This window comes from Lygodium microphyllum, chromosome 30 (assembly GCF_053477565.2).
Source record: "Lygodium microphyllum isolate KBCC chromosome 30, Lygodium_microphyllum_v1.1.10, whole genome shotgun sequence".
NCBI lineage: Eukaryota > Viridiplantae > Streptophyta > Polypodiopsida > Schizaeales > Lygodiaceae > Lygodium > Lygodium microphyllum.
Window position 1 is genome coordinate 25,884,754 of NC_141164.1, and position 24,649 is coordinate 25,909,402.

Below are 24,649 nucleotides of genomic sequence, written 5' to 3' on the forward strand. Positions count from 1 at the left end.
ATTTTCACAAGCTTATGGCAGTCTGATCATTGGTGGAAGGCCATGGAAGCCGAGTTGGAGGCTATTGAGAGAAATGGCACTTGGTCTCTTGTGCCTCGTCCCTCTCACAAGCAAGTGATTGGTGTCAAGTGGATCTTCAAGAGCAAGTACCTTAGCAATGGTTCTTTGAACAAGCACAAGGCTCGCCTTGTTGCTAAAGGTTTTGCTCAGCGCCCAAGCATTGATTTCCATGATACTTTTGCCTCCACTACTCGTATGGCGACTATTCGAGCTGTTCTTGCCTTGGTTGGCCATAGATGGCCTGTTTATCAGTTGGATGTGAAGTCGGCATTTCTGAATGGTGACTTGCAAGACAAGATCTATGTTGAGCAACCTCCTCGCTTTGGATCCTCGGATGGGAAAGTTTACAAGTTGAAGAAGGCCTTGTATGGCCTCAAGCAAGCTCCGTGTGCATGGAACGAGAAGATTGACTCGTTTCTTCAATCAAAGTTGGGATATCGATGTCCAAGGCCGATCCGCAATTTTATGTGCACACTTCCAAGGTTGGTCGTGTGTTGCTCGTGTTATATGTTGATGATTTGATTTTGACAAGGGATCATGCACAGAAGGTCCGAGAGACCAAGACAGCTTTACATCAAGCATTTGAGATGACGGATTTGGGGCTTCTTCATTTCTTCTTAGATCATGAGATTTATCAGTCTCAGAGGGGGATTTTCATCTCTCAACAGAGGTACATTCAAGAGCTCTTGGTGACTTTTGAGATGGAGACTTATCGGCCCATTACTACTCCTATGGATCCAAATTGGAAGGCCACTTCACACTCAAATTCTCCCCTGATGGATGCTTCACGCTACCGTCAATTGATTGAATCCTTGATTTGGCTCAACACTCGTGTTGATCTTTGTTTTGCTATGGGTCTTTTGGCAGGGTTCATGACGGAATCCAAACAGGTACATTGGCAAGCTGCCCTATGGATTCTTCGATATTTGAGGGGGACTTCTGACTTAGGGATTTCTTATCCCGCAGGTACAGATGCTTCAGATCTGGTTCTTGCAGGTTGGAGTGACTCGGATTGGGCTAGCGATGTGGACCACCGACGATCTACTACAGGCTACTGTTTTATCTTGGGTACAGGTGTTATCTCTTGGAGTAGCAAGAAGCAGCCTACGGTAGCCCTTTCTTCTACTGAGGCGGAGTATCGGGCTGTGTCTTCCACCACATGTGAGGTTGTGTGGCTTCGGCAATTGTTGGAGAAGCTTGGCTGTCCCCAGACTCATCCTACTCTTCTGCGGTGCGACAATGAGAGTTGCATTGCCTTGGTATGGAATCCAGTATTCCATGCTCGAACGAAGCACATTGAGATCCAGTATCACTTCATTCGGGAGAAGCTTCTGGATGGGACCATTGATTTGGAATATTGCAAGACGGAAGATAATCTTGCAGATTTGTTCACGAAGGCGCTTCCCCAAGCTTTTCTTCGACAGCATTCCAGATCCCTCAGTTTTTTGACCCGTCCAGCATCTAAGAGGGGGTGTTAGCCAGTCATTTCCTGGACGGTACGGACATCAAAGCCATGTCAGCAGGTGCCAGGTCAACACCTGCAGTCGGACAGGTTACTGCAATCGAACAATTTTTACTGGAGTCGGCTGCATTTAATGCAGCCGACTTGCTGCAGTTATTTCCTATTTTTCGGCTATTTATAGCAAGTTTTGTGGCACACTCCAGCACACATTATTCAGTGATTTCAGATTCTGATCTTGAGATCTGTTGGCTGAGACAGACTGTGCTCGAGCTGACGGAGATCGAGGTCATTAAGTAGGAGACATACGCAGATATTTCCTCTGCCCCCTTGTGTATTTCTGCACTCTTATACAGCATACTACACAAATTTTCTACTTTTACACTTTTTCTCTCTCTCTCTCTTCTCTCTATGTTCACTCTCTCTGTCTTTGTCCTACGCTTCCGCATCGCTGCACTCTAATACAAGTATGCCTTTTGTGGTTAATGCACAACTCCAGGGACAACACCAGCCATGTGTCAGCCAGTACACGTGGGGGGCAGGATTGGTCGAAGAGGCAGCCTTCCAAGAGCCTCTCGAAGGGGGCCTGCATGCACTGCAGGACAGTGCAGGAAATCTATCAGGTTAGTAGAGGCCATCAAGGTTCGGTAGGGAAATAAGCCCATGATTTTGTAGAAAGTGAATTAGTGCTTCAAGCACTACCAAGTATAGCTGGTGCTTGAACCCAAAAGGATAATGTCTTTAAAATAATCAAAAGTCCCTTTGTTTGATGCTTGTGTGCAGTTTGTATAGACAGAGAGGCCTCGCTCCTTTGCCTGCCATTGGTGATGAGCTCCTGCAAAGAGACTCTACTTAAGAAGAGACTTCCAATCAGCTATCATACTCCTACAATACAATGGCTTGCTGCTCATGATGTGCATGTTTCTCTAGCATGTTTGAAACCCTCAGTAGCAGATGCTAAGGCATATAGCTATCTTCCCTTTACAAGGCAATAATACTGATGATGATGCCTCCTAAAACTGCTCCCTGTAATCTAGTATCATGCTGACTGTGCCCTGCTTACCTGAGTTGCAATATCATTAGCTCACCTTTAGTTACGTTGCCTTCTCATGTATCAGCAACAGTGTCCCACAAATTAGCAAGCTCCATGTAGTTCTCTTTAACACTTCTTTTCCCAATCAAGTTGTGAGCGTCCTATTGTAGATGCATCAGATTTCCATCAGTACAAACATTCCTATACATGAGTGTAAGTGATGAGCCTCATCAATCCTATTAAAAAAGCTTATGCTGGTCAAACACTAGCAACAATTACAGTCTCTTCTTTGACTGAATGTTGTGTCCTGCTCATTAACACCTGGAAGCAGGCTAACTCTCACTGATTGTGTGAGCCTTTTTCTCACCCACTTTGAACTCCCTAGTGCTGACAGCTGTATTATTCCAGCTTTTTCCCAGTGCCAAAGCCAACCAATGCTAAAATAGAGATCTTCCACTCCTTGCATTTGCTGCCCCCGTCCATGCTGGTGCAGTTCAATTAGAGCCTCATGACCACAGTCCCAGCCAGTAACACAAAGTTTATCCACTCTGGTAGCTCCATGTGTTACAATCATCATCTGCATGTACCTGCTGGTCATCAGTTGCTATATTTCTACATGTGCTGAGCCTCAGAAAGACTGGAACAAAGTCACGCCACCTGAAAAGGAGATGATGGGAAAGCTTGTCTTGATAACATAGCCTTCATTTGTACCCTGTTGCATGACATCCCATGCCTGCCAAGGGGAAATGTAGGGGTTCTACTGGCAAGGGACGGGGGACAAGTCCTGCCAAGAGATGAAGGGATACTGCTGGTGAGGGACGGGGACAAGTCCTGCTAGGTCATATTGGACGCGTCCCACACACAAAGTGTGGCGATCCGGCGGGCATATCCTCGGTCTTGTAGCAGGGCCAGCATTCAACCGCCTCATCATCATCATCGTCAGCCTCATAGCAGGGCCAGTATTCATTTGGTCATAGTACTGGGTGAGGAGAAGGCACAAAAGGCCGATGCATGAGTCCAGGATGGCAACGCTGCGAGTCTTGCAAGTCTGCCGATCCTCCTGAGCGAACCTAAAGTAAACCAGGAGCATGAGGCGACACCACTAGGCCAGGAGGTAGGCCTCCCTCTCAGGCCGGACTGGGCCATGGATGGCAATGATGGCCTACTGCCTCTCTCTCTCTCTCTGCATCGCACCCCTGGCAGACTGCTGCATTGCATCTGCTATCGCTCCACCATATGAGCCCACCTATAACCCTACCCTGTTGATAAACCTTGCAGCTGCTGTTCTCTACCCTTTCCGGTAGATATGACCTTGACCTAAGTGGCGATAACATCAGCCTCAGTGAGTCATCCGAATCTGACTCAGATATCCCTCCCTCGTCTCTCACACTTCATAGGGGTGGAGAGAGAAAGCAGGAAATGGATTTATTTCTCACTTGCTTTATTTTTTTCATTCTCCCTACATAGAGATTTTCTTTTGTTTTGTTCTCTTGCTACATCACTTGCCCTATTTTAGCGGTTGCCTACTGCCCTGAATACACTACACGCGCGCGCACGTGTATGTGTGTGTGTGTGTGTGTGTGTGTGTGTGTGTGTGTGTGTGAGAGAGAGATGAACACATCTTCCCTCTGGTACCCAACTTGTGGGTCAATCTTTGGCAGACAATTCTTTTATGTTCCTCAAGGGAGATCGCACTAATGTTAATCGGGCAATGGTGGCATGAAATCTTTTCGCTTTGGCATCAGGTCTCCATATTAATACTCAGATCTCAAGGGAAAATATAACCAAACACTTGGGATATCCTATTGGTGTGGAGGTAGCCCCTTGCACCTTGCTAGATTGGATGGGCTCCCGGATTCATGATAGGTTTATGTATTGGAAATCTCAAGGCTGGCCTCTACATGTCTGACTTAAAGTTGCGCAGTGTATTATGATCAGTATGATTTCCTTTTTTCTACCACTGCTTCCTTGGACTAAGAAGTCCCTTTAGGAATTGGTTCAGCCTATCAGATTCATGTTGTGGAAAAAGAAAGGCAATCACTTGGGATATGTATGGATTTTGTGGCAACATGTGACTACTCCGAAAAGGATGGGGGGTGCAGCTTTTCTGGATGTACAACTTGCATATGGCTGCTTTGAGACTAACCCTTTTGCAGGCCCTATGTGTACAGAGTCATCCTTGGTTAGATATTGCTAAATTTTTCATAGAAAAGGCTGGCATATCTCATGGTAGCACCGTTATTCATGCCCCTTGGTGGCATGTGCTCAATTTCTCAAGGCTTGTTAAGGTCTCTCAATCTTTTCTCCTTTCTCATTTGATAGCATCCTGGCAAGAGATATTACGTTTTGCAGTTTGGAGCCCTTCTTCTAATAGTCATAAGGAGAAGAATTTGTTGCAAGCAGAAGTACTAGCCTCCTCCAAGTTGTTGGATTGGCCAGATAAAAATTTACGAGATTAATTGGATGGCTCATTTGGGGTTGCGGACTGTCTTTGATGGTGCTATTCCTGGGCAGCCCCGTATTTATTCTTTGAAGCATATTCGTCAGTACTTCTAGGTGCCCCACAGATATAGTGACATTTGGTCGGGCATACAAGACAGACTTCAAAGGTTCACTCCCTTGCTTGTCTTACAATCATTGCAACCACGGCGTGACTGGATGTTTGTGCTTTTGATGATTTCGAGAAGAGATCAGCTAATCAAATACATCATCAGATAGTGGAGACCAAGAAATGGGTCACTGGGAAGGTTAATAAATTATGGCATATTCGGGATAGTAAAAAGAAATGGCATGGAAGATTTATACAACTTTGAAAATCTAAGGTTCCATATGAAGGTAAAGTGTTCATGTGGAGGCTACTCATTGGGGGGTCTTCCAACTGGGGATGTGCTGCATGCCCGGAAGATTTCTGCTGGTCGTTGTATTTTCTGCACTACATGTGATGAGACGTTGCTTCATCTCTTTGTCTCTTGCCCTGTTGCTCGACAGATTTGGAGTTTTATTTACCGCGTGTGGTCTTTGACGACTCAGCAACGGATGCTTACTCGTTCATGGATTATGGGAAACATACCCTCTATGTCTTCTTTGCCTTCAGATTATTCCTGACTTTTCCATTTCCTTAGGTGGACAGCCTTGTGGCATATTTGGCGCGCTCGTAATGCCTTTATTTTTTATTCAATATAGGGCATCCATGGTCATGTGGCCCATGTTCGTGGTTTAGTGCTATGGCAGATCTCTTCTATGGTATCAACTGACCTAGTTCTTCTTGACATTGCTGCGCCCTCGCTAGCTATTGTTCGCTCTACTCCTATTGTCCTTTCTGTGTGATCTCTTAGTGGTACTCATGTAGAATGGTTGTTCTAATAGCCTGAAAACTTCATTACAGTTATTTTCTTCATGTTTGGTTGGCTTGAAGGCCTGATGTAAATATTTCCATACATTAATATACTCTTATTCACAAAAAAAAAAGATGAATACAAGATGCATGCATCAGAAGAGACACACAAACACAGAGGTGAGAATCAATGAACTTCAACTAAAAGATAGTATAGAAGTATAGATAGTATAGATAGATATAGATGTAAGCAAAAACAAATGCAAAACATTGCTAATAATAATATTTAAGCATACACACAAGATGTCACAAGAGAATGGTCTTCACATAAGATCTATGAATGTGCCACCAAGCTCTATTCCAAAAATGCAAACCTCTTGATTAGAACAGGGTGAATCCTCTAAAATTGAGACTATCTCCTCTTCAATCCATCAAACTAGTCAAGTCTAGGGAGCTTCATTGCCCATATGCATGGAGGAATTGTGAAAATTGATAATGCTTTGCTAGAAACCCGAGACTTTATACTCACTTGTATTAGGAAACATTGATTTTTTATATCAGCAAACTAAAGATCTTTGAATAAAAGTTACTACCATCAATTTACCGAGCATATCAAGAGCATGTTTATACCAAGCATTGGCAAATCTATGGACACCATGATTGCCTTCAGCAAGATTGACATTCAATCAATGAGTATCTTAGGAATTATCCACAAGACAAGTTCACTACATAAAGTGAATGATCCTCTTTTAAACCCCCAAGACAGGGACAAATGAAGAGGAAAATCAATAGAACCATATGTAAAAACCCTCTGCTTCAATTGACATTTTGAGAGTGTAATAGAATTTGCATATCTTAATACCCTCACAAAGATCTTATGTAAAGGCCCCAATGCCCCACAAGTATGAACTATGCCTTTTCTCACTGAAATGACTTGTCTGTCCTGCAGTACTGCACTTCCAAACAATGTTATACAGCCACAAACTCATATATTTGAGATATAAGTTCTACTAGTAAAAGCAAAGTCATTTGCACAAAATTTCCAAAGACAACACAGCTAACATTGCCATAATAAACCTCACACGTCACTGAACAGTGTACATGGAAACAGCTATTTAAAGATTGAAACATTGGCACCTATTCCACCTTAGCTCATCACACAACTTAACGGTCATTAAAAGATTTTGCATTGGAAGAGTTGCATGGTTGCTTAACAAATGAAAGGATCTCAATCAAATAAATGAAAGGATCTCATTATTTCAAAGAGTCTCGCTTAAGTGATGAGACCCCGAAGAACATAAGTTCCTAGGACAAACCAGCCAATAAAGATAATATTGAAAACAGCCCATCCAACTATGAAAGGCCATCCTGCCAATAGTATCCCCACACTCATAACTAGTGCAAATGGTGCAAAGGACTTCACTATGGCTGACTTGTTAACCCATTTCCCCTTCAGTAATACCAGCAGTACAACTGTAACTACATTCCATTCTGAGGATCCTTGATAGGCAAGCCTATTGAGGCAACTGGCAACAAAAGAATGACAGTTACAAGTAAACAAGTTATAGGCCTTGTGTTGAAACTGCTGCATCATGCTTCGTAGTCCATCATCCCAGGATAGTGCAGTGCCAACTGGAGTATGAACAGTGCCTGAATGACAAATATGATCCGACAGATCGGAAGGAAAGCAGCACTGCAAAAAACATATCCTGATGACATAATCGATTGTTCGACGAGCAGAGTGCTAAAATCATGTGGAATGTTCTTCACAGGCTGTGTCTTCATGCAGAAATTCAATCAAGCACAGCGACAACCACTTCCACGCCTTACATAAAAGAAGATGCAATTTTACACATCACCAAGGGCTCAGCACAGACCAGAAAAGAGGAGACACTAACCTGTTCCTCAGTGAGCTGGACATATCTTGCAGCAGCACCAAAAGAAAAATTGTCAACACTGACGAAGTATGGACCGGCAAAATCCAATATTATGCCTTCTTTCCGGCAGATGCCAACATGACCAACAAATGGAGCCAACCATGACACGACGGGCAAAGGAGTCCAAACAATGCAGCAGGGAAACCGGGCAGTAGATGGATCTATTGCAGGAACAGCCATTGCCAGCACAGAAGATCCTGTTAAAATGCGTTAGACTGATCAGAACTCCCAAGGACAGTGTCCGATCTACCACAGAGGTTTAATCAATGCCTCGTCTAGTTTGGCTCGGCAAGCAGAAGTGCAGGATTAGATGCTCTGAGCGGGTGTGATGGCATTAAATCCACATTTATGGCTTCTTCGACAGGCATCAAATCCATGACAGGATCTGCCTGTTGCCATGGATACTCAATGACCTGAGCCCCCATATGGGAGAACCCCTGCCTCAGAACCATGCACACCCATTCTAGTCAATCCTGTAGAGACAGATCAAGCCTCACATCCGAACCCTTCTTTCTCCTTCAATAAGCAGATCCTTTGAGCTGGTATAACCTGTTCATCGTTTATCAGTCTATGCCTCCCGTAAGCATCAGAACTTTTGCGGATCCGCCAACGCCTGCAGACCTTGGGGCTGTTCACGCGGGGGTTTTTCAAGGGGTGTTTTTAACCGGTTTTTCCCCTACCAAACGGAATCATGTGACACTTAAAACAATATTGCTTTTTGGAGTTTTCCACCTTGATTGGAAAATTGTTTGTGTTAATGAATGTCATAATTACGAGTTTATGGTTAGCATTGATGCACTCGTACATTTGAATGTTAACCCCTTCATCAATTATATTGTTTTGATAATAGCAAAAATGCCACCCTCAAAGGTTCTTAACTCGATTTCGAAAGAAAAACCAGTGCAATAGGTTTTCATTTTCAATTGTAATGGTCTCATAAATAACACTATTGTTGGGAGCAGACTGACTCATGTAAACTTGAATCCTATGAACCTAACAAGTATAATTATTCATTCCTAATAATCTCATGTCAATCGTGTTGCTTGGTTCATCATGATGGTAGCATGGCTTCACAAAGCTAGTTTCAAAGCGATGAGTTCGATTCCCTTGATGACTTCTTAGACCCATCATCCTAGCTCAAGGATGTCATCAACAGTTCACTTGTCGGCCTTGCATCTAGATTACAAGGCACACCTAGACAAGCTTAGGTGCATCCTGGCAACATTGCAATCCCTGCCGTGCGACCTTTTAGTGTGGGTTTTGCAACGGCCCCTTTCTCTAGTGGCCCACCTCCTTTTACTCCTCCTAAACCATGGAGGGGCCCTCATGGCAACATATCCAACATGACATTGGTGAATCCCTTCGAGTCATATTGTCCCACCACTCAAAGCATGGAACGATCTTTTTCACGGCCTGTCAACATTTCTCTCACTTCACCTATACACCAATGCCATGTTTTACTGAGTTAGGACATGCACCAACACATGTTTTACCACAACTTCAACACCATCCACACAAAAAGTGGAGAAATCCTACAAATGTATCCCCTCCCCCCACATAGGCTGGCTATGAGGCATTTGGGAATGGTTGCAAGCACCCCGCTTGGGTCCCCCACCCATGTCCTTGCTAATGTTGCGGAAGGTGGTGGGAAGACTGTTGCCCACTACAAATCATAAAGATGGAGATCCAGATGAGATGCACGCAACCACTGACCAATAAGCACAGCATGAAATTCCAACATCTAATGGTGGTTCTACAAAGATGCAATTGTCTATTCATGACTTGTAGGCCTCAAACTCTGACTCGTGGGATGCATGAGAAATTGAGGTGCTCATAAAAAACAAGCTAGACCTCAAGGATAAGATCGATAGCATCAGCATGCCCCCTAGATTAGGACAACAAGTTGAAGATGGGAATGGGTTGCTGAACAATGCACAAAATCCAATGTTCAAAGAACTACAAGACAATGGAAAACAAGGTGTAATCACGTGCATCGCAAATGGAAAGCAATCTTTGACTATGAGAGGCAGATTCTATCAAGACACCCTTCCTGATGTTGGCAAATATCAAGCCAAGAGAGGAAGGCAAGGAAGTTGCCTACCTCCTTTAACACAACCTTCTATGATTCCATCAAAAGCCGCTTGGGAGGTGGTCGAACGATGGACCCAGAAGATGACATGGTGGACATGTCCTCTAATGCTTGAGGTGCATTATGCCTACACAAATTATTTTTACAACTCTGCTTTGATAGATGTTTCAATGAATTACCTCTCATTGAAATTGCAACACAATGTATACATACGTTTTTTTTTTCCTCTGTTTTATGATATCATAGCAACATCCGCAATGGCGAATATGTTGAGAATTATGCAATCACACTCCTATGACAGCTGATTTGTATGGAGTTGTAAGGCAAGGGACATGCAACAACTTAGAAGAATTGCCTTGTATCCCATAGGCATAGTGAGGAAAAGTGGTACCATCCTAGAACTATAAAGCAATGTACTTGATAATCATTTGAAAGCAATGCTATTGTACTTTGTACTTTCAGTCTTGTTCATATCTACTCAAGATTGTGTTTATGAGTCCAAGTTAATTAAACTTGGAACCTAGTTTACTTGAGTAATACTCTAAGTCATCATGCTTCTTGTCCATGAATTCCAACCACCATAGCTAAACCTTGCTCAAGGATTTGTGTTTCTCAACATGGTATCGAACCCATGGTGAGCATGGTTCAACTTAGCTGAGACACTAGGACAAAAGGAAAAATTATATATAAGATAGATCAAGATTCTATAGCTTGTAAATATATAGTTGCTACTCAAATTTTCATCCTTAGCTTTTATTATAGTAGATGGCATTATGTTGGTGGTAGTCTAGTTGCTTTGGACCAAAATCTTGATAGTTTTAGCAAAGATCCTATAGTGAATATTGATGTTTGATTCAATGAGGACATTATGGCAATCCTCCCACAATCTCTGGTTAACTTAACTACACAAGATGACTTCATCTCTCACTCCATTTTCACTTTACGTCTCTTAACTACCATAGCCAACTGGCACCCTACTCTATTGGAGCTCTTGGATCTCTTCAACCAAGCCAACAAGCTTTCTTCTGGAGAGTTGTTTCTTGACTCATGGCAATTCAAGTTGGCACCTCAATCCCTGACATTAGTGACCTCCCACTCCAGATTGCATGTTTTGATTGTCATTGTCCAGATCTACGCTTTATGTGGTAGTACTACTGCCTCCATCAACACATCCTGCGATCCACTGTGTGGCCATAGTGCAATATAAGCTACTTGATCACTAGAGGGTTCATCGAATAATCATTCCTATGAACTGTAATCAACAAAAAAAACCAATCGATGTAGAAAACCTGACCTTGGCAGATATAGTCATTTTCACCAAAGCTTATAAATCCATTCATTTTCTTACTTCCCTTGGCTCAACCAAGTCGTTGCCACTCTAATTCACTGTACCACTTAGTCACCAACAAGATTTACACTTCAAGTCAGCAAGGAGGGTAGAAATCAACAACAACATTAAGCAACAATAATATCAAGCTTCAAGCATAATATCTTTTTAATACTCATTCAATGTTGTTTAACACTAATAACTCTTGTGTCCCTTGAGACAATCCTTGCCAACTCATTTGTTGGCCTGATCTGATATATTTGGTGTTGATTTGTTGCTACTCCTACCATCCAGTATGGGCAAAGATTCATTGACATGCCACTTCAAAGGAACAAGCTTCCACACATGGCAGACAAGGATAAAGCTAATCCTCATGAAGAAAGTTCTATGGTCAATGACCAGTGGACAAGAGAAGAAACCCAGAGATGTTGCACTTGCAGCAGTATGGCAAAAGAGTAATGACAAAGCCTAAGAAATCATCAAGCTTGAGCTTGATGAGAGTTATATCCACCATGTAGACACGTGTGATACATCTCATGCTTCTTGACAACGGTTGGAGACACTATTTGGTGCCCAATCTAAATCTTCAAAATATGGATTGCTGATTGAGTTTTTCAAGTTGGAGATGAAGGCTAATACATCCCTTGCAATCCATCTTAATTATATGGAAAGTCTGCTAACTCAACTTGCATGGATTAACTTAAAAATGAATGAAGATGTATGCATTGGAGTCTTGCTTAAGAGTCTTCCTCCTGAATTTGGTAATGTCTCCACTACACTAATTAATATGCCAAATCCAAAGCTGGTAGATATCAAAGCATCACTCCTTGAATAAGAAAAATAGCTCAAATGTAAAGAAAAAGCATGCACTTCAAAGGAAGAACAATTGATCTATGCCAACAACAAGTACAAAGGAAAGAAAGATATTGTCTGTGACTTCTACAAAAGCATTGGGCACATTGAAAAATTTTGTCATGCTAAGAAAAGATCACAGAAGCTATACCTTGCAACTATCAAAGAAGAACAAGACCATGCAGAAGAAAAGGAAGACACTCAAGAGCAGAAGGACAAGCCTTATCAATCCTTCTATTCCCACTATTCATACCGACTTTTTTAAGCCTTGTATGTACTTGCATTAATGCTCTAATCACAAGCCTTGTAACCCTCATGTAATCTATGCACTAACCCCTCTGTACACTCAGTGAGGCCTTGTGACAGCCTCTAGCTTTATATGGTTGTTTTTTTCCATGTCTACACTTAGCAAGGTTCTACTCATGATAGCCTCTGTGTACCCAATGTTTTTATGGTTGTGATTGAGGAGGGGTGTTGAGAATTATGCAATCACATTCCTATGATATCCTTTTTGTATGGAGCAGTAAGACAAGGGACATGCAACAACCTAGAAGAACTGCCTTGTATCCCATAGGCATAGTGAGAAAAAGTGGTACCATCCTGGAACTATAAAGAAATGTACTTGACAATCATTTGAACGCAATGCTATTGTACTTTATACTCTTAGTCTTGTCCATGTCTACTCAATATTGTGTTCATGAGTCCAAGTTAATTAATCTTGGAACCCAATTCACTTGAGTAATGCTCTAAGTCATCATGTTTCTTGTCCATCAGTTCCAACCACCATAGCTAAACCTTGCTCAAGGATCTGTGTTTCTCAACCAAATATAGCTACCAATGTAGAGAATGATGCTACATTGCTAGGAGAAGGTTATGAGGCCATTGTAGAAGAAGAAACTCCTGCAAACAATGCCACAACTAGTGGACACAAATGTTGCAAAGGGATTCAAACAACATTAGGCAAAGATATGGAGGACACTACAAAGCAATTGATGCAACATTTCATAGAGACAGAGGAGCAATGTGCCAGCAGGGAGGAAGAGGCATTGCAACACACTTTAGAACTACAGAGAGAAAGACTCAATCACATCAAATTGAGAATGATCATGCTCATAGGAATGAGAGAGATGCAGATGAAGTCATGAGAGAGCTAGTAGCATCTGTTCGTCTCATGTATGAGGGACCGACCTCCTCCCCTCGTCGACGTGCTCCATAGACATGTTGTTTTCTTATAGGCATTGTCTTTAACCCATGTTAGGTCTTACTCATCATGGATGCCACTTATTCTAAAGAAAACATATTTTCTAAATTTCCTTTCACAACTTCATTATAGTTTATTAATATGGCCAAGTTTTTGGTTTTCTACTAAAGCTTCTTATATAAATTGTGAATGGATCCTCTTCACATACGACATCATTCATTCACAATTATTTGTGTGAAGCTGTATTTTATTTGCATACATTACTTCATGTCATTCATTGCAAGAAAAAAAAGGAAATACACAAGTGGTTCAAATTCTTGAAACATAGTAGTAATGAAAACCAACAAAACATGGGCTTATAAGGAATCAAACACTTCTACGAGCTACATAGTGAGCTAGACAATCCCATTGGATTTATGCACCATTTGATCTAGTGGGTATACATAATGGAAACCCAAGCTCTATGAAACCAATGCATTGATGATCTATCGTCTCTTCACCATCAATGCAAATATTATTAAGTGCATATCATATAGTGATACACTTGGCGAAGAACCTAGGAGTCGATTGAGATATTTCCCCATTTAGATAGCACCATTTTTGTTTTAGATGGCCAAAAGCTCAATCTCACTCCACAACACTTCTAGTGGAGGCAATAATGTAGTTATATTCTCTTTTTAGGTCATTCTCTGCTAGCGTGTAAGGTGTCATGAGCCAATCGTGCAAATCAAAACCTCCATCCACTATAATGTACTCCCTAATAGAAAAATCACTATCAATGAAGTGAGGGCCTGAGAGATAGTAGCCATTGATGGCATGTGCATAGAATCAAGAGCTGTTAAACACACAATTGCATCTCACCAACCCGTATACACATTAAGGAATCGCAAGTCCATGTCGACAACACATTGAACTGACATGAAATAGTTTTTGTTCATGTCAAACTAGCTAGAAGCACTCACATATTTGGGCTCGTTCATATTTACATTGGTGACATCTAGCACACCATAGCAGTTGGGCAAACCTTTGAATAACAAAACCCATCTTTTACTTTGGCAATGTTGTCTGCATCCCTGAGCCAATGACAAAACCCATCTTTTACTTTAGTCTTTACTTGAGTTTTCAACAGCTACTTCTTCCGCTTCTTTGAGCTATTTTGAACTTGTATTCATCTCTTCCCAAGACTACAAAAATTTCCCTAGCTACACGTCCATCCCACAAAACACTTATAGAGGCATTTAAAGGATCTACAGAAGCTCAACAAGTCTACAATACTATATAAAAGGTCATAAGCATTTAGCTCAGCTAAAACCATTCAAAACCATCAAGAATCATTCAATAAGCTTCCAAACACTCTTAAACTCCATCAATCATCATTCCAACCTCTCATACAGAAAGAAATCAAAACAAAACAAAAGCTAAGAACCAATCAGAACTTATCAAGCACACAATAGAATATTTCAGCACATCATATCTCCACTAAAAAATATCATGAGCTTCTCAGACATATTCAATCTTATCCAAAACTCTCTCAAATACTTCCAAACCAATCAATCATCATTCAAATTAAATAAAAGTCACCCAAAAATCCAACAAAAAAAATCCAAAAACGTAGTCATATCAACCCTCAACATTCTCATGGAGCATGCTTTTTCTCACCTCCTTATCTGTTGGCTCTACAATTGTGCCATGCACATCGACCATGTTGGCACCTTATTTTGGGTGGTACCCTGCATGCATCACATTTGAATGTTAGTAGATTACCAAATACGATAGAAAAACATGGGGCGAAATAAACAAATAAGTGAAATGGAATAATTGTGCTAGTTAACAGAGATTTTGTGCTTTATGATGTGCATGTAAGATATATGATTGCAAGTAAAATGCACTTACAATTTTGGTTTGGGCTGTTCAGCTTCAGATCATCTACTTCTCTTGTAACAAATATGGACTCCCCCTCTCCAAAAAATTCTAATTTCAAGAATCTTCTCTCACTATGCATGATTTTGCTTAACTTGTACTAGAAAAACATGCAATTTATACAAGATGATGCAGATGGTGATGATATTGGTCACATGGAAGTGGATGTCAAGCGATCACGAGACCCCTTTCCAATTCCACATAGGGACAATGCTAATGTTTATGCATGTTTCCTACTTATAGTGAAAGCAATTCAAGGTGTTGTTATGGAAAGACATGCAAAATTTCATTTGTCAAATTTCTATGTTAAACCTCTCTCCATTGCGACCGGTGGAAATTTTATGTACAAGCGACAAAAAGGGATGATACTCACTTTAGAGAGGTTTTTCATTTTCTAGTTAGCTTGTTCATGTGGCTTTTGTCCTTGATGCATGATCACCTAAAGCAAGGCAATATTCCCATGTCGTTGCGTAGTATATGTAGAATATTTATTTCCATAGAGAAAATGGTTGCAATTGCTGTGCTCTGGCTAGCCAATGGCACCCAATACATTGAGATTGGGAAAAACTTAGGTGTTGGAAAGTCAACTATATTAAAGATATTGTATAGGTTTGTCGATGTAATTTTTAGGCATCAATCATGCTTTGTTCATTATATTGTTAAGCTACAAAAGGACACTATAGTGGCTCTAGTGACTCTTCATATCAGACATACCTCTTGGGAGGGGTATCCACAACCAAAGAGGGATTCTAGAGTGGTACTCTTCATTATTCCAATGTATTATTGAGAGAGAGCATATGTGAGAGAGTTAGAGTATGAGAGAGCCAATTTTCTATGAGAAACATTACATCTACATGTGAGAGACTATGAAGATGATGAAATATGAATACTATGTGATGATTTTCATTCAAAGTTTATCTTTCTTTTGTATCATTGTGGTTCTTTGATGGTTTCTATGAAGAATGTGTTGAAGTTCTATTGTGATAAATCTACGGGAGAATTGCTATATGATGTTACGTGAAGATTTGAGAAGATTGGTATTGTTTTTCTTCTTGTGGTTGATTAAACTATGAAGAACATGCTTGTTGGTATGATAAGATAGATTTTCTTGTAGTAAGATACATGTTTCCTTGGTGTCTCTCTTGGGGCTCCATGTTTTTAATGCGCAATCGGGGAAATTTGACATCAATAAGCACCAATAGAGACTAAAAATGGAAGAAGTGGCACTGTTGAAGAGGAAGAAAAGTAATGGAAGATTTCTGAAACTACAGAAAGTTGTGTCACAATAGCCAAATTTTTTTCACAAATTTGAAAAGAGAAGAAGAAACAAAGAGAATGGCCATCGATGGGAGATTTAGACTTCATTGAAGAATTTTCAGACATCATGAAGTCGGAGATTGTGAAGAAGCTTCAAGAGTCATGGTCCGTTAAATTCACAAGAATAAGAAGGAAAAGAGTTGGAATTTGTTCGTGGATACTCAACATCAAGATATGTGGGATGGTTAGTGCACGGCAACCTTCTATTTGTCCAATTGGCAACTCATTGGAAGTTAGAAAACATAGTGTTATTCATAACTTATGCTATTGAAACCCTCCAAAGTTGGTATTATTAAGACAATGGCACTATGGCAATCCTCAAAAGAATGAGTTTCAATACCTTTCAAACTAAATATATTCCCCTTTGTGGTGGAATGAAAGCCGAATTCAGAGACGCTGATGAGAAGAAGGAAGTAGAAGAAATATTGGCAAGAGAGTCCTCTAGAGATTGAAGCCCTTCTAATTCTGTTCTATTGAGTACATACAAATTGGGTGGAGCTAACTCCCTGATGAATGACACGATCAAGAGGCAAGCACTAGAATGAGTCCAGAGGTACATAAGAAGAGAGAAGACAAAAATCAAAGTTGAGAACAAGCTAGCAATAGAAGCCTCCTTTGGCACCCTTGCGGCACTCTTTACAAAAGTCCCCATGGCGACTCAAGGTCCCCTTCCTAGTCAGATTTGTCTTGGAAAAATTGATGATAGGCTAGAGGATGTCATCCCATTGCCCATCTTTAAGGGAGATACAATGAACACACTGATCTTCATGTATCTGAGTTTATGGTAGCTTGTGTAGCTAACAATGCTAGAACCCCCGAGCATTGGTTGGCGATATTCCCCATCACTTTCAAAGGTGCAAAACACATTCATCAATAAATGTGACAAAATATTTATACTGCCACCAAGATATACATTCTATGTAGGTTCCCAAACATCTGTATACACTACATCAAGTATATTTCTACTCACTTCTCCATCATGTGAAAAGGGTTGTCTTTCATGCTTACCAAAATGACATGCTTCACACAATTTATAAAATTCTGCAACTCTAAAAGAAAGCAACCATGTAACCAATCCTTTGGACTGCAATAATTTCAGCCTTTGCACATTTGCATGTCCAATATGTTTATGCCATATTTCAATGTCTGCAACCACTCCTTTTCCTTTAGCATATATAGCAATATTCACATTGCAGGAATTCCAGCATCTAAAGTGAACATGTGGCCAACTCTACTTCATTTTGTGACCAACCTGCACTTATCATTAAAGTCTTCTACAAAACAACCTTTTGTATTGAATCGAACCTGCAACCCTTGCTATACCATTTGGCCAACAAACACTAAATTCTTTGTGATTGATGGCACATGTAATACACTTATTAGACTCTTTTTTTGGCCATCATGCAAGGACAAGGGAACCTTTTTAATGTGTGAAATTGGGTGGCGTGAATCATCACACGTCTACTGCACATAACCTGGATTTTGTAAGTCCTACATCTCTCCAAACCATTCAACATGACAGGTCATATGATTAGATGCACTTGAATCGACATACCATACATCATCTTGTGTCCCCTTTCCTATAATTGCAATCATCATATGATGCATAACAAACAGACGCTCATTTTTGTCTTCATTCTATCGTGAAGACGATGCATAGTTTCCTTGTAGTAATCTACCACTACGAATATCATCCTACTTAGCATAATAATGGGCTGCAATATGACCTATTTTGCCACAATAATGGTAAACAATAGCAGAATTTCTAAAACCTCTGCTCTATAATCTACCTCTTCCTCTAAAGCTCCCCCTACCTCTAAAGTTTCCACGGCCTCCTAAATCTTGCATTTCACCAAATTGTTGATTTAACGTGTTTTGCTAGTTATTACCAGCACATCCCATACCACAGTCTCTCAAAGAGGATCTACCATGTCCCCTTCTTGAACTTGAGTAGAATGCTTGGACCTATTCACCATTTCTTTAGATGAGTCACCTTGCATATTGATCTCTTTGGTAATCATGAGAGAGACCAACTTATCAAAATTTGGAAATGGCTTTCGTACATATGTAGAAGTGACAAATGATTTCCAAGCCTTCTCATTATTAAGCCACCCAAAGTAGATGAAACCAAATCATTATCATTAGGCACTGCATTAATCGCTGCTAAATAATCTACAATGCTCCTCACCTTCAAACATACTCATTGATATACATTTTCCCTTTCTTCAACATATTCAACTCTTGCTTGAGTTGAATCTTTCGAGCCTTTGTATTTACTGAAAACATATTCTCAAAAATTATCTAAGTTGCATGTGAAGTTTCTGCATTCCTAATATGTCCCAATATAGTATTATCAATGACTGTAGATAGCCAATACATCACCTATTTATCTTTTGCATTCCATTCTTTCCATGCCTTTAATTCATCTCTAGTCGGAGGGATACTCAGCTCTCTGACTCCTTTTCTTCACCTAAAACAAACTCATAAAAGCCCTTTCCAATGAGGAAGTTCATCACACAAAACTTCCATGAAGAGTAGTTGTTCTTGTCGAGATTCTCAATGATGGGATTTCCACTGTTCTATGCCATTATCACAAAAATGATATAAAACAACAAGCAAGTCTTCTGCAACCTTTCAACAAGTGCATAGCAATATATCAAGCAACCTTTTTCAATGATTACTCAACAATATATGTAATCTGCAACCTGCTTTTTGCAGATCAATCTTATGTTTTCTTTCTGGAAAACACCTTAAAATTTACAAATTCAAAATCTACAACCTGTGCATATTGAAATAGTTTTCAATCAAGAATGGCGTTTGGCAGGCCATTGTAACCCAACCATACACTTTGTGAGTATGATCAAACTATACCCATGCATTACAAATGTCTCCATTTTGTGACTTTCTCATGTGATTCACCAAGTCTATGCTTGAGATAGGGCCTTTTGTAGGCATCTTGAAAACAATACATTTCTCTTTAGGTGGCCTTGGCTAGGAAAATGACTTCTGGTGGGAGAAAGTATACATTGATATTTTCTTCAAAAGCAATAGTGCATCATAACACTCCCTTGTTGGCATTACACTTTTTTTCTCTTGTTACATAATATGTCACAATATATAAAGCACCCAAAATGTTAAAAATGAGTAATCAAAGTGAGTTTTAAAAAAAAAAGTTGTATGCCTCTGATTCTCAAGAAGATGTACCAACTCATTCAAGAAATTCGCAAACTTACAATCCCCCATAGCATTGCTGCTCAAATCTTGGCCTTGTTTCATTAGTGACTCAATGAGAAGGCCCCTTGCTATTGTCATCTATTACCTTTTGTGGCATTGTACTCCTATCCATTTTTAAAACCTGACATCATCTTCTTTGGTTTTGTGATCATTGACTTGCACATGCTAGTCAACACTAAATGAGAGTGTTTATCAATATGAAATATTAGTCTTGTCTTATTGGTATCATGTGGCATGACATAGTATACTACACATTTACAAGTGTCAATACAAATAACCAACTTTCAGCAGTAATGGCACGACACAACATTGTTACCATCATTAGCATAATGCCCAAGTTTCACCTTCCTTATCAGTATACCCTTGAAGAAGAGATTATTAAATTTGTGACTAGTGGTATACAAAGTGTGCACAGAAACTAGGCTTTGAGGTTACACTCGCATCCAAACTTTTGGTAGAGTTAGCAGAAAGCAAGAAAGTTGTATCATCACAACAAGCTAGGAATGTGGAGTTTGATCTAAGTAGTGAGCCTACTAGCATACCGTTTTGATCTCATGGACTTGGGAAATTATGAGTGCTTGTTAGAAATGGATTGCCAATTATACACATATCCATTGTGGAAGAGGCCAAGTCTCATTCTGAAACCTAATCCCTAGGAGAATCCCTTTGTTTGAGACCTGACCAACCATTATCTTGTATATTAATAATCTTCTACTTAGAAAAATCAAAAGGATGTATGCAAAATTGGTATCACAAAACTAGCATTGACCTAAGAATTGTAAATATGGGTTATGGCTTATTTTCTAGGTATAAGAGAGATGCTCTAGCATTCCTAGGCTAGTCCTTACCATGCTTTGATCTATTTTCATGGATCTAATGCCAAAAGAAAAAGACAATTGTTCAAAAGCTTTCTGTTGGGGGTAAAGGCGCCTCTGCCTAGCCACCCTTGTATTACTACACTGACAGTCAGTGCCATTACACAATGCAGGTGGCAGGCGCCCATCACTATCACTTTATTCTTTATTCTTTTAGTGACAGTTTGAATAAAGGAAGGCCCAATCACACATTGTGACTATTGGAGTTCCCATTTCTAGTCTCTCCATTTCTTGCTCTTACTCTCCCGCCATAGCTCTCGAGTCCAACCTTCGATCCATTGCTCCCTTTCAGCTGGTATCAAAGCTTTGCTTTCCGACTCTTAAGCTTGGTTCGTGGCATTCTCAGCATCCCATCGACTCCCTACTTGCATTGGGTCTCCTTCCCGGCAGCCATATCCGACTCCTTCAAGCTCCCGTCACTCCCCGGCTTCTCGAGCACCTTCTCGGCATTATTGGGCACCTTCAAGGATATTACATCAGAGGTATTTGATCATTTTCTTCAAGGTTTACTTCAGTTCTCAAGTCTCACAGGCTGTAAACAAAATTGGGGCAGCCACCATTGAAGCTCCCTTGCTTCATATCTCACTTGCCTTTGAACAAGACTTGCTGGAGCTTGTTTGAGGCCTTCCTTGGCTTTAACCGGACCACTCCGAAGCTTGTCAGCATTGACAGTCACAACAGCAGCTCTCCCCCTCCATTGGCACTTGGAAAGGCTCCATTTCAGGCATATGAACATGCTTTGATGCTTGGTTTTGATGGTTGATGTGCTAGCATAGCATTTGGACTTTTAACACTGTTTTGGGACTGTCATAACAGTCCACATCCAGTTTATGACAGTGTTACACTAACATTTGATGCTAGAGCTTGTTTGATATTGTCATTTGATACCCGGTTGGTCCCGTTTGATGCCCGGATGTTAGGGGAATGTATGCCTATTGTTTGGCAACCATTTGGACCTGATTTTGGTGCTGAAATTCCCAATTTTGGACAGTAAATCACTGCTGTACATAGTTGAACTGAAATCATTTTACTCATGTATACTTATGCCTATGCTTTTTGGGCTATATTTCGAGCATATATGGTGATGTATTGACACTTGGGGCTCGACATAGAGCTTAGTTTTGATTCTGGATCATTGGTTGAGCTTGAGCTCACTTTGCAAAGCATTTGGATGCTCCGTCTTGGATGTACTTATGGCATGTATGTTGCTTATGTCTGACCGGTCTTGATATGCTTAGCCTATGCCATTACTGCATGCTAGTTACATTGTTTGGAGCCTATTGCTACTGGAGCTCATTCTTGGCTTGACCTTGGATTCTCGGAGCTTACTTGAGCTATTTATAGGCTTGCCAGAGTTGTATCTTGGGATGTACTTGATGTCTTACATACTTATGGATGCTACATATGGATGCTCTATCGCCTACATGTTCGGGATGTACTATTGATGTATTGTCTTGGACTTATGTCATTGGCACTACATCTTGCCTTGGCTTGAGATCTTGAGCTTGTACATACGGCTTTTATGCCAGTGGGAGCATTCTTGAAAGCTTATCAGACATTGAGCAGGTGGTACTTTTATGCATTGAGCCGTTACATGCTATTGAGCAGTTACAGACACTTGAGATTTTGGGACTCCTTACCTTTTGGGATGATACATCATATGTCTTGGTTCACTGTACGCTTATGAGCTAAGTCTCAATTTTGAATCCGTATCTTTGTGAACTGACACCTACTTGTGTCAAGTTTTGGTAGTGGCAGGAACACTTTGCCCCGTTGCCTGGGGGGTGTGCCTACTCATTGGCAGATGTTTGTATGACATACTTGGGTGTTGGATTCATGACCGTCATATGCTTATGCTATGCCCGCATGATGCCGGCTTTGGTCTTGGCAGTATCTGATTGCCTTGGGATCCGATTTTGGCATTGTTAGCTCTCTTTTACTGAAATCTGAAATTTATTACAGCAAGCATATATGTATGGACTGACATGGATTTTTCATGCTGAAACACTCTGAAATGATGTACTTTCATTAGTACTTGGTGGGCAGTAGCTTTGGTTCCACTTTCTTCACCATTTTTCCTCGATTTTGGTGATTTTTTGGTCATTTTCTGCAGTAAACAGCAAGCAATTTTGAACTGTCTACAGTCTTCCAGTCTGCATTATGGCGAGTTCGTCCACTGATCATGCTATTTTCAACATCACTAAGCTTGATGGTATGAATTACTCTTATTGGAAGAGCTAGATTTGGTAGGTGTTGGTGCAGAAATCGCAGATCAAACCTTTGAGGTTAAGCGGGCATCCGCCTGCAACTATGCCAGATGAGGAATGGCTTGAGCTTGATGAGTTATGCAAATCCACTATTGTATTATCTCTCACAAAACAGGTTCACTATAATGTCTTTGAGGAAGAACAGAGTGCATGGCAGTTGTGGGAAAAGATAAAAAATCTCTATGACAAGAAAAGTCCAGCGAGTCAGATGTATTGGCTGAAGCAGCTTATGGATCTGCGCATGAAGGAGAATGTGACTATGTCTAGTCACTTGAGCTAGTTCCATGCTATACTCAAGAACTTGACTTCGCAAGACATTACTTTTGCAGAGGATGTCACTCCTCTTTTCTTGCTTGGTACTCTTAATGAGTCATGGGATGTATTCCACACTACATTATGTGCCTCTACTGCTACCTTGAAATTATCTGATGTTGAGAGTGCTCTTCTGCAGGAAGTGGTTAACCGTAAAAATTTGGATGCCTCTCGTGTGTCTCATGCTATGACAGTTACAGGCAGGAATGATGAATATGGAAAGCATGGCAGTGGTAGTGGCCGTGGAGGGGATTCTCAAAAATCTTAGTCCAAGTCTCGTGGGAAGTCACGTAGCAAATCCCGTGGCAGGAATGCAGATGTTACTTGTTACCATTGTGGGAAAAAGGGCCATATTAGGCCACAATGCCATGAATTGCGCAATGAAAGGCACAAAGATAAGGGGAAAGACAAAGTGCAAGATAAGTCTTCTAATCGTAGCGTAGTACCTGCAAAGTCCAGTGTTAAAATTGAAGAGATCAATGTTATACAACCTGATAATGTTGATGATGATGATTATATCCTAACAGCTTCTTCTAGTGCTTTGCAGATGATAGAGATACACTCTATGTATGCACAGTGTTGGCTCTTGGACTCAAGTGCATCCTTTCATGTGACACCTTGCCGAGAGTGGTTTCATTCATACCGTACTATTTCGGGTTCTGTGCGCTTGGGTGATGACAGCTCTCTTGATATTGTGGGCATTGGTGATGTTAGGCTGCAATTTCCTTCTAGTAGCAGTTTTGTAATGTAGGATGTACATCATGTACTTGCTTTGACATGTAGTCTCGTGTCAACTGGACAGCTTGATGACGCAGGATATCATGTATGTTTTGGAGACTCTGCATGGAAGATCACTCATGGCAGACTTGTGATTGTGAGAGGTGCCAAGACTGGCAGTCTCTACCCCTTGATTGTATCAGCTTCTTCCCTTGATCATGTTTTGTCTGCGGGTTCTATCCCACATGTATCTCTTTGGCATGCCTGTTTGGGCCATATGTCTTTGAAGGGAATGAAAATGCTTTCTGGTTTGCAGTACTTACTGCCCCTTGATTATGCATGTTTTGATTCATGTGAGCATTGTCTTTATGGCAGACAGACTAGGTCTAAGCATGAGTCTAGTAGGCCACGCATGAGTGAGCCCTTGGCATTGGTACATTCGGATGTCTGTGGGCCCATGCCTTGTCAGTCTATGGGTGGTGCAAAGTATTTTGTTACGTTCATAGATGATTTTTCACGGAAAGTTTGGGCTTATCCCAATAAGCTGAAATCCGATGTCTTGGCTGTGTTTCAGAGATGGCTTGCATTGGTTGAGAACCAGTCTGGGTATAGGCTAAAATGCCTAAGGACAGATAATGGGGGTGAGTATGTCTCCCCTGCTTTTGAGTAGTTATGTGATGAGAGGGGTATTAGGCGTCAGTTGACCGCCCCCTAC

General features: G+C 40.9%; 1 protein-coding gene across 2 annotated transcripts; it reads right to left on the reverse strand.

Moving 5' to 3' along the window:
* Positions 1-6,530: 6,530 nt before the first annotated feature.
* Positions 6,531-8,462, reverse strand: LOC148009632 (protein REVERSION-TO-ETHYLENE SENSITIVITY1-like). 2 transcript variants are annotated; one of them, XM_087673289.1, is made up of 2 exons: positions 7,785-8,462; positions 6,531-6,837 (listed from the first exon to the last, which is right to left on the reverse strand). In XM_087673289.1, exons 1-2 carry the CDS (start codon positions 8,001-8,003, stop codon positions 6,808-6,810), a joined length of 249 nt encoding a protein of 82 aa, XP_087529415.1. In that variant the 5' UTR covers positions 8,004-8,462; the 3' UTR covers positions 6,531-6,807. The 2 variants fall into 2 exon arrangements, with proteins under 2 accessions (XP_087529415.1, XP_087529414.1); XM_087673288.1 differs by lacking the exon at positions 6,531-6,837 and adding an exon at positions 7,045-7,579 and having other exon boundaries at positions 7,785-8,453.
* Between the last annotated feature and the right edge of the window lie 16,187 nt (positions 8,463-24,649).

Excerpts from the sequence above, each read along its gene's own strand:
- LOC148009632 (XM_087673288.1), bottom strand. The coding sequence starts at position 8,003 with ATGGCTGTTCCTGCAATAGATCCATCTACTGCCCGGTTTCCCTGCTGC. Across the intron at positions 7,580-7,784 it reads TCCAGCTCACTGAGGAACAG|TGCTGCTTTCCTTCCGATCT; the intron begins GTTAGTGTCTCC and ends TGTTTTTTGCAG.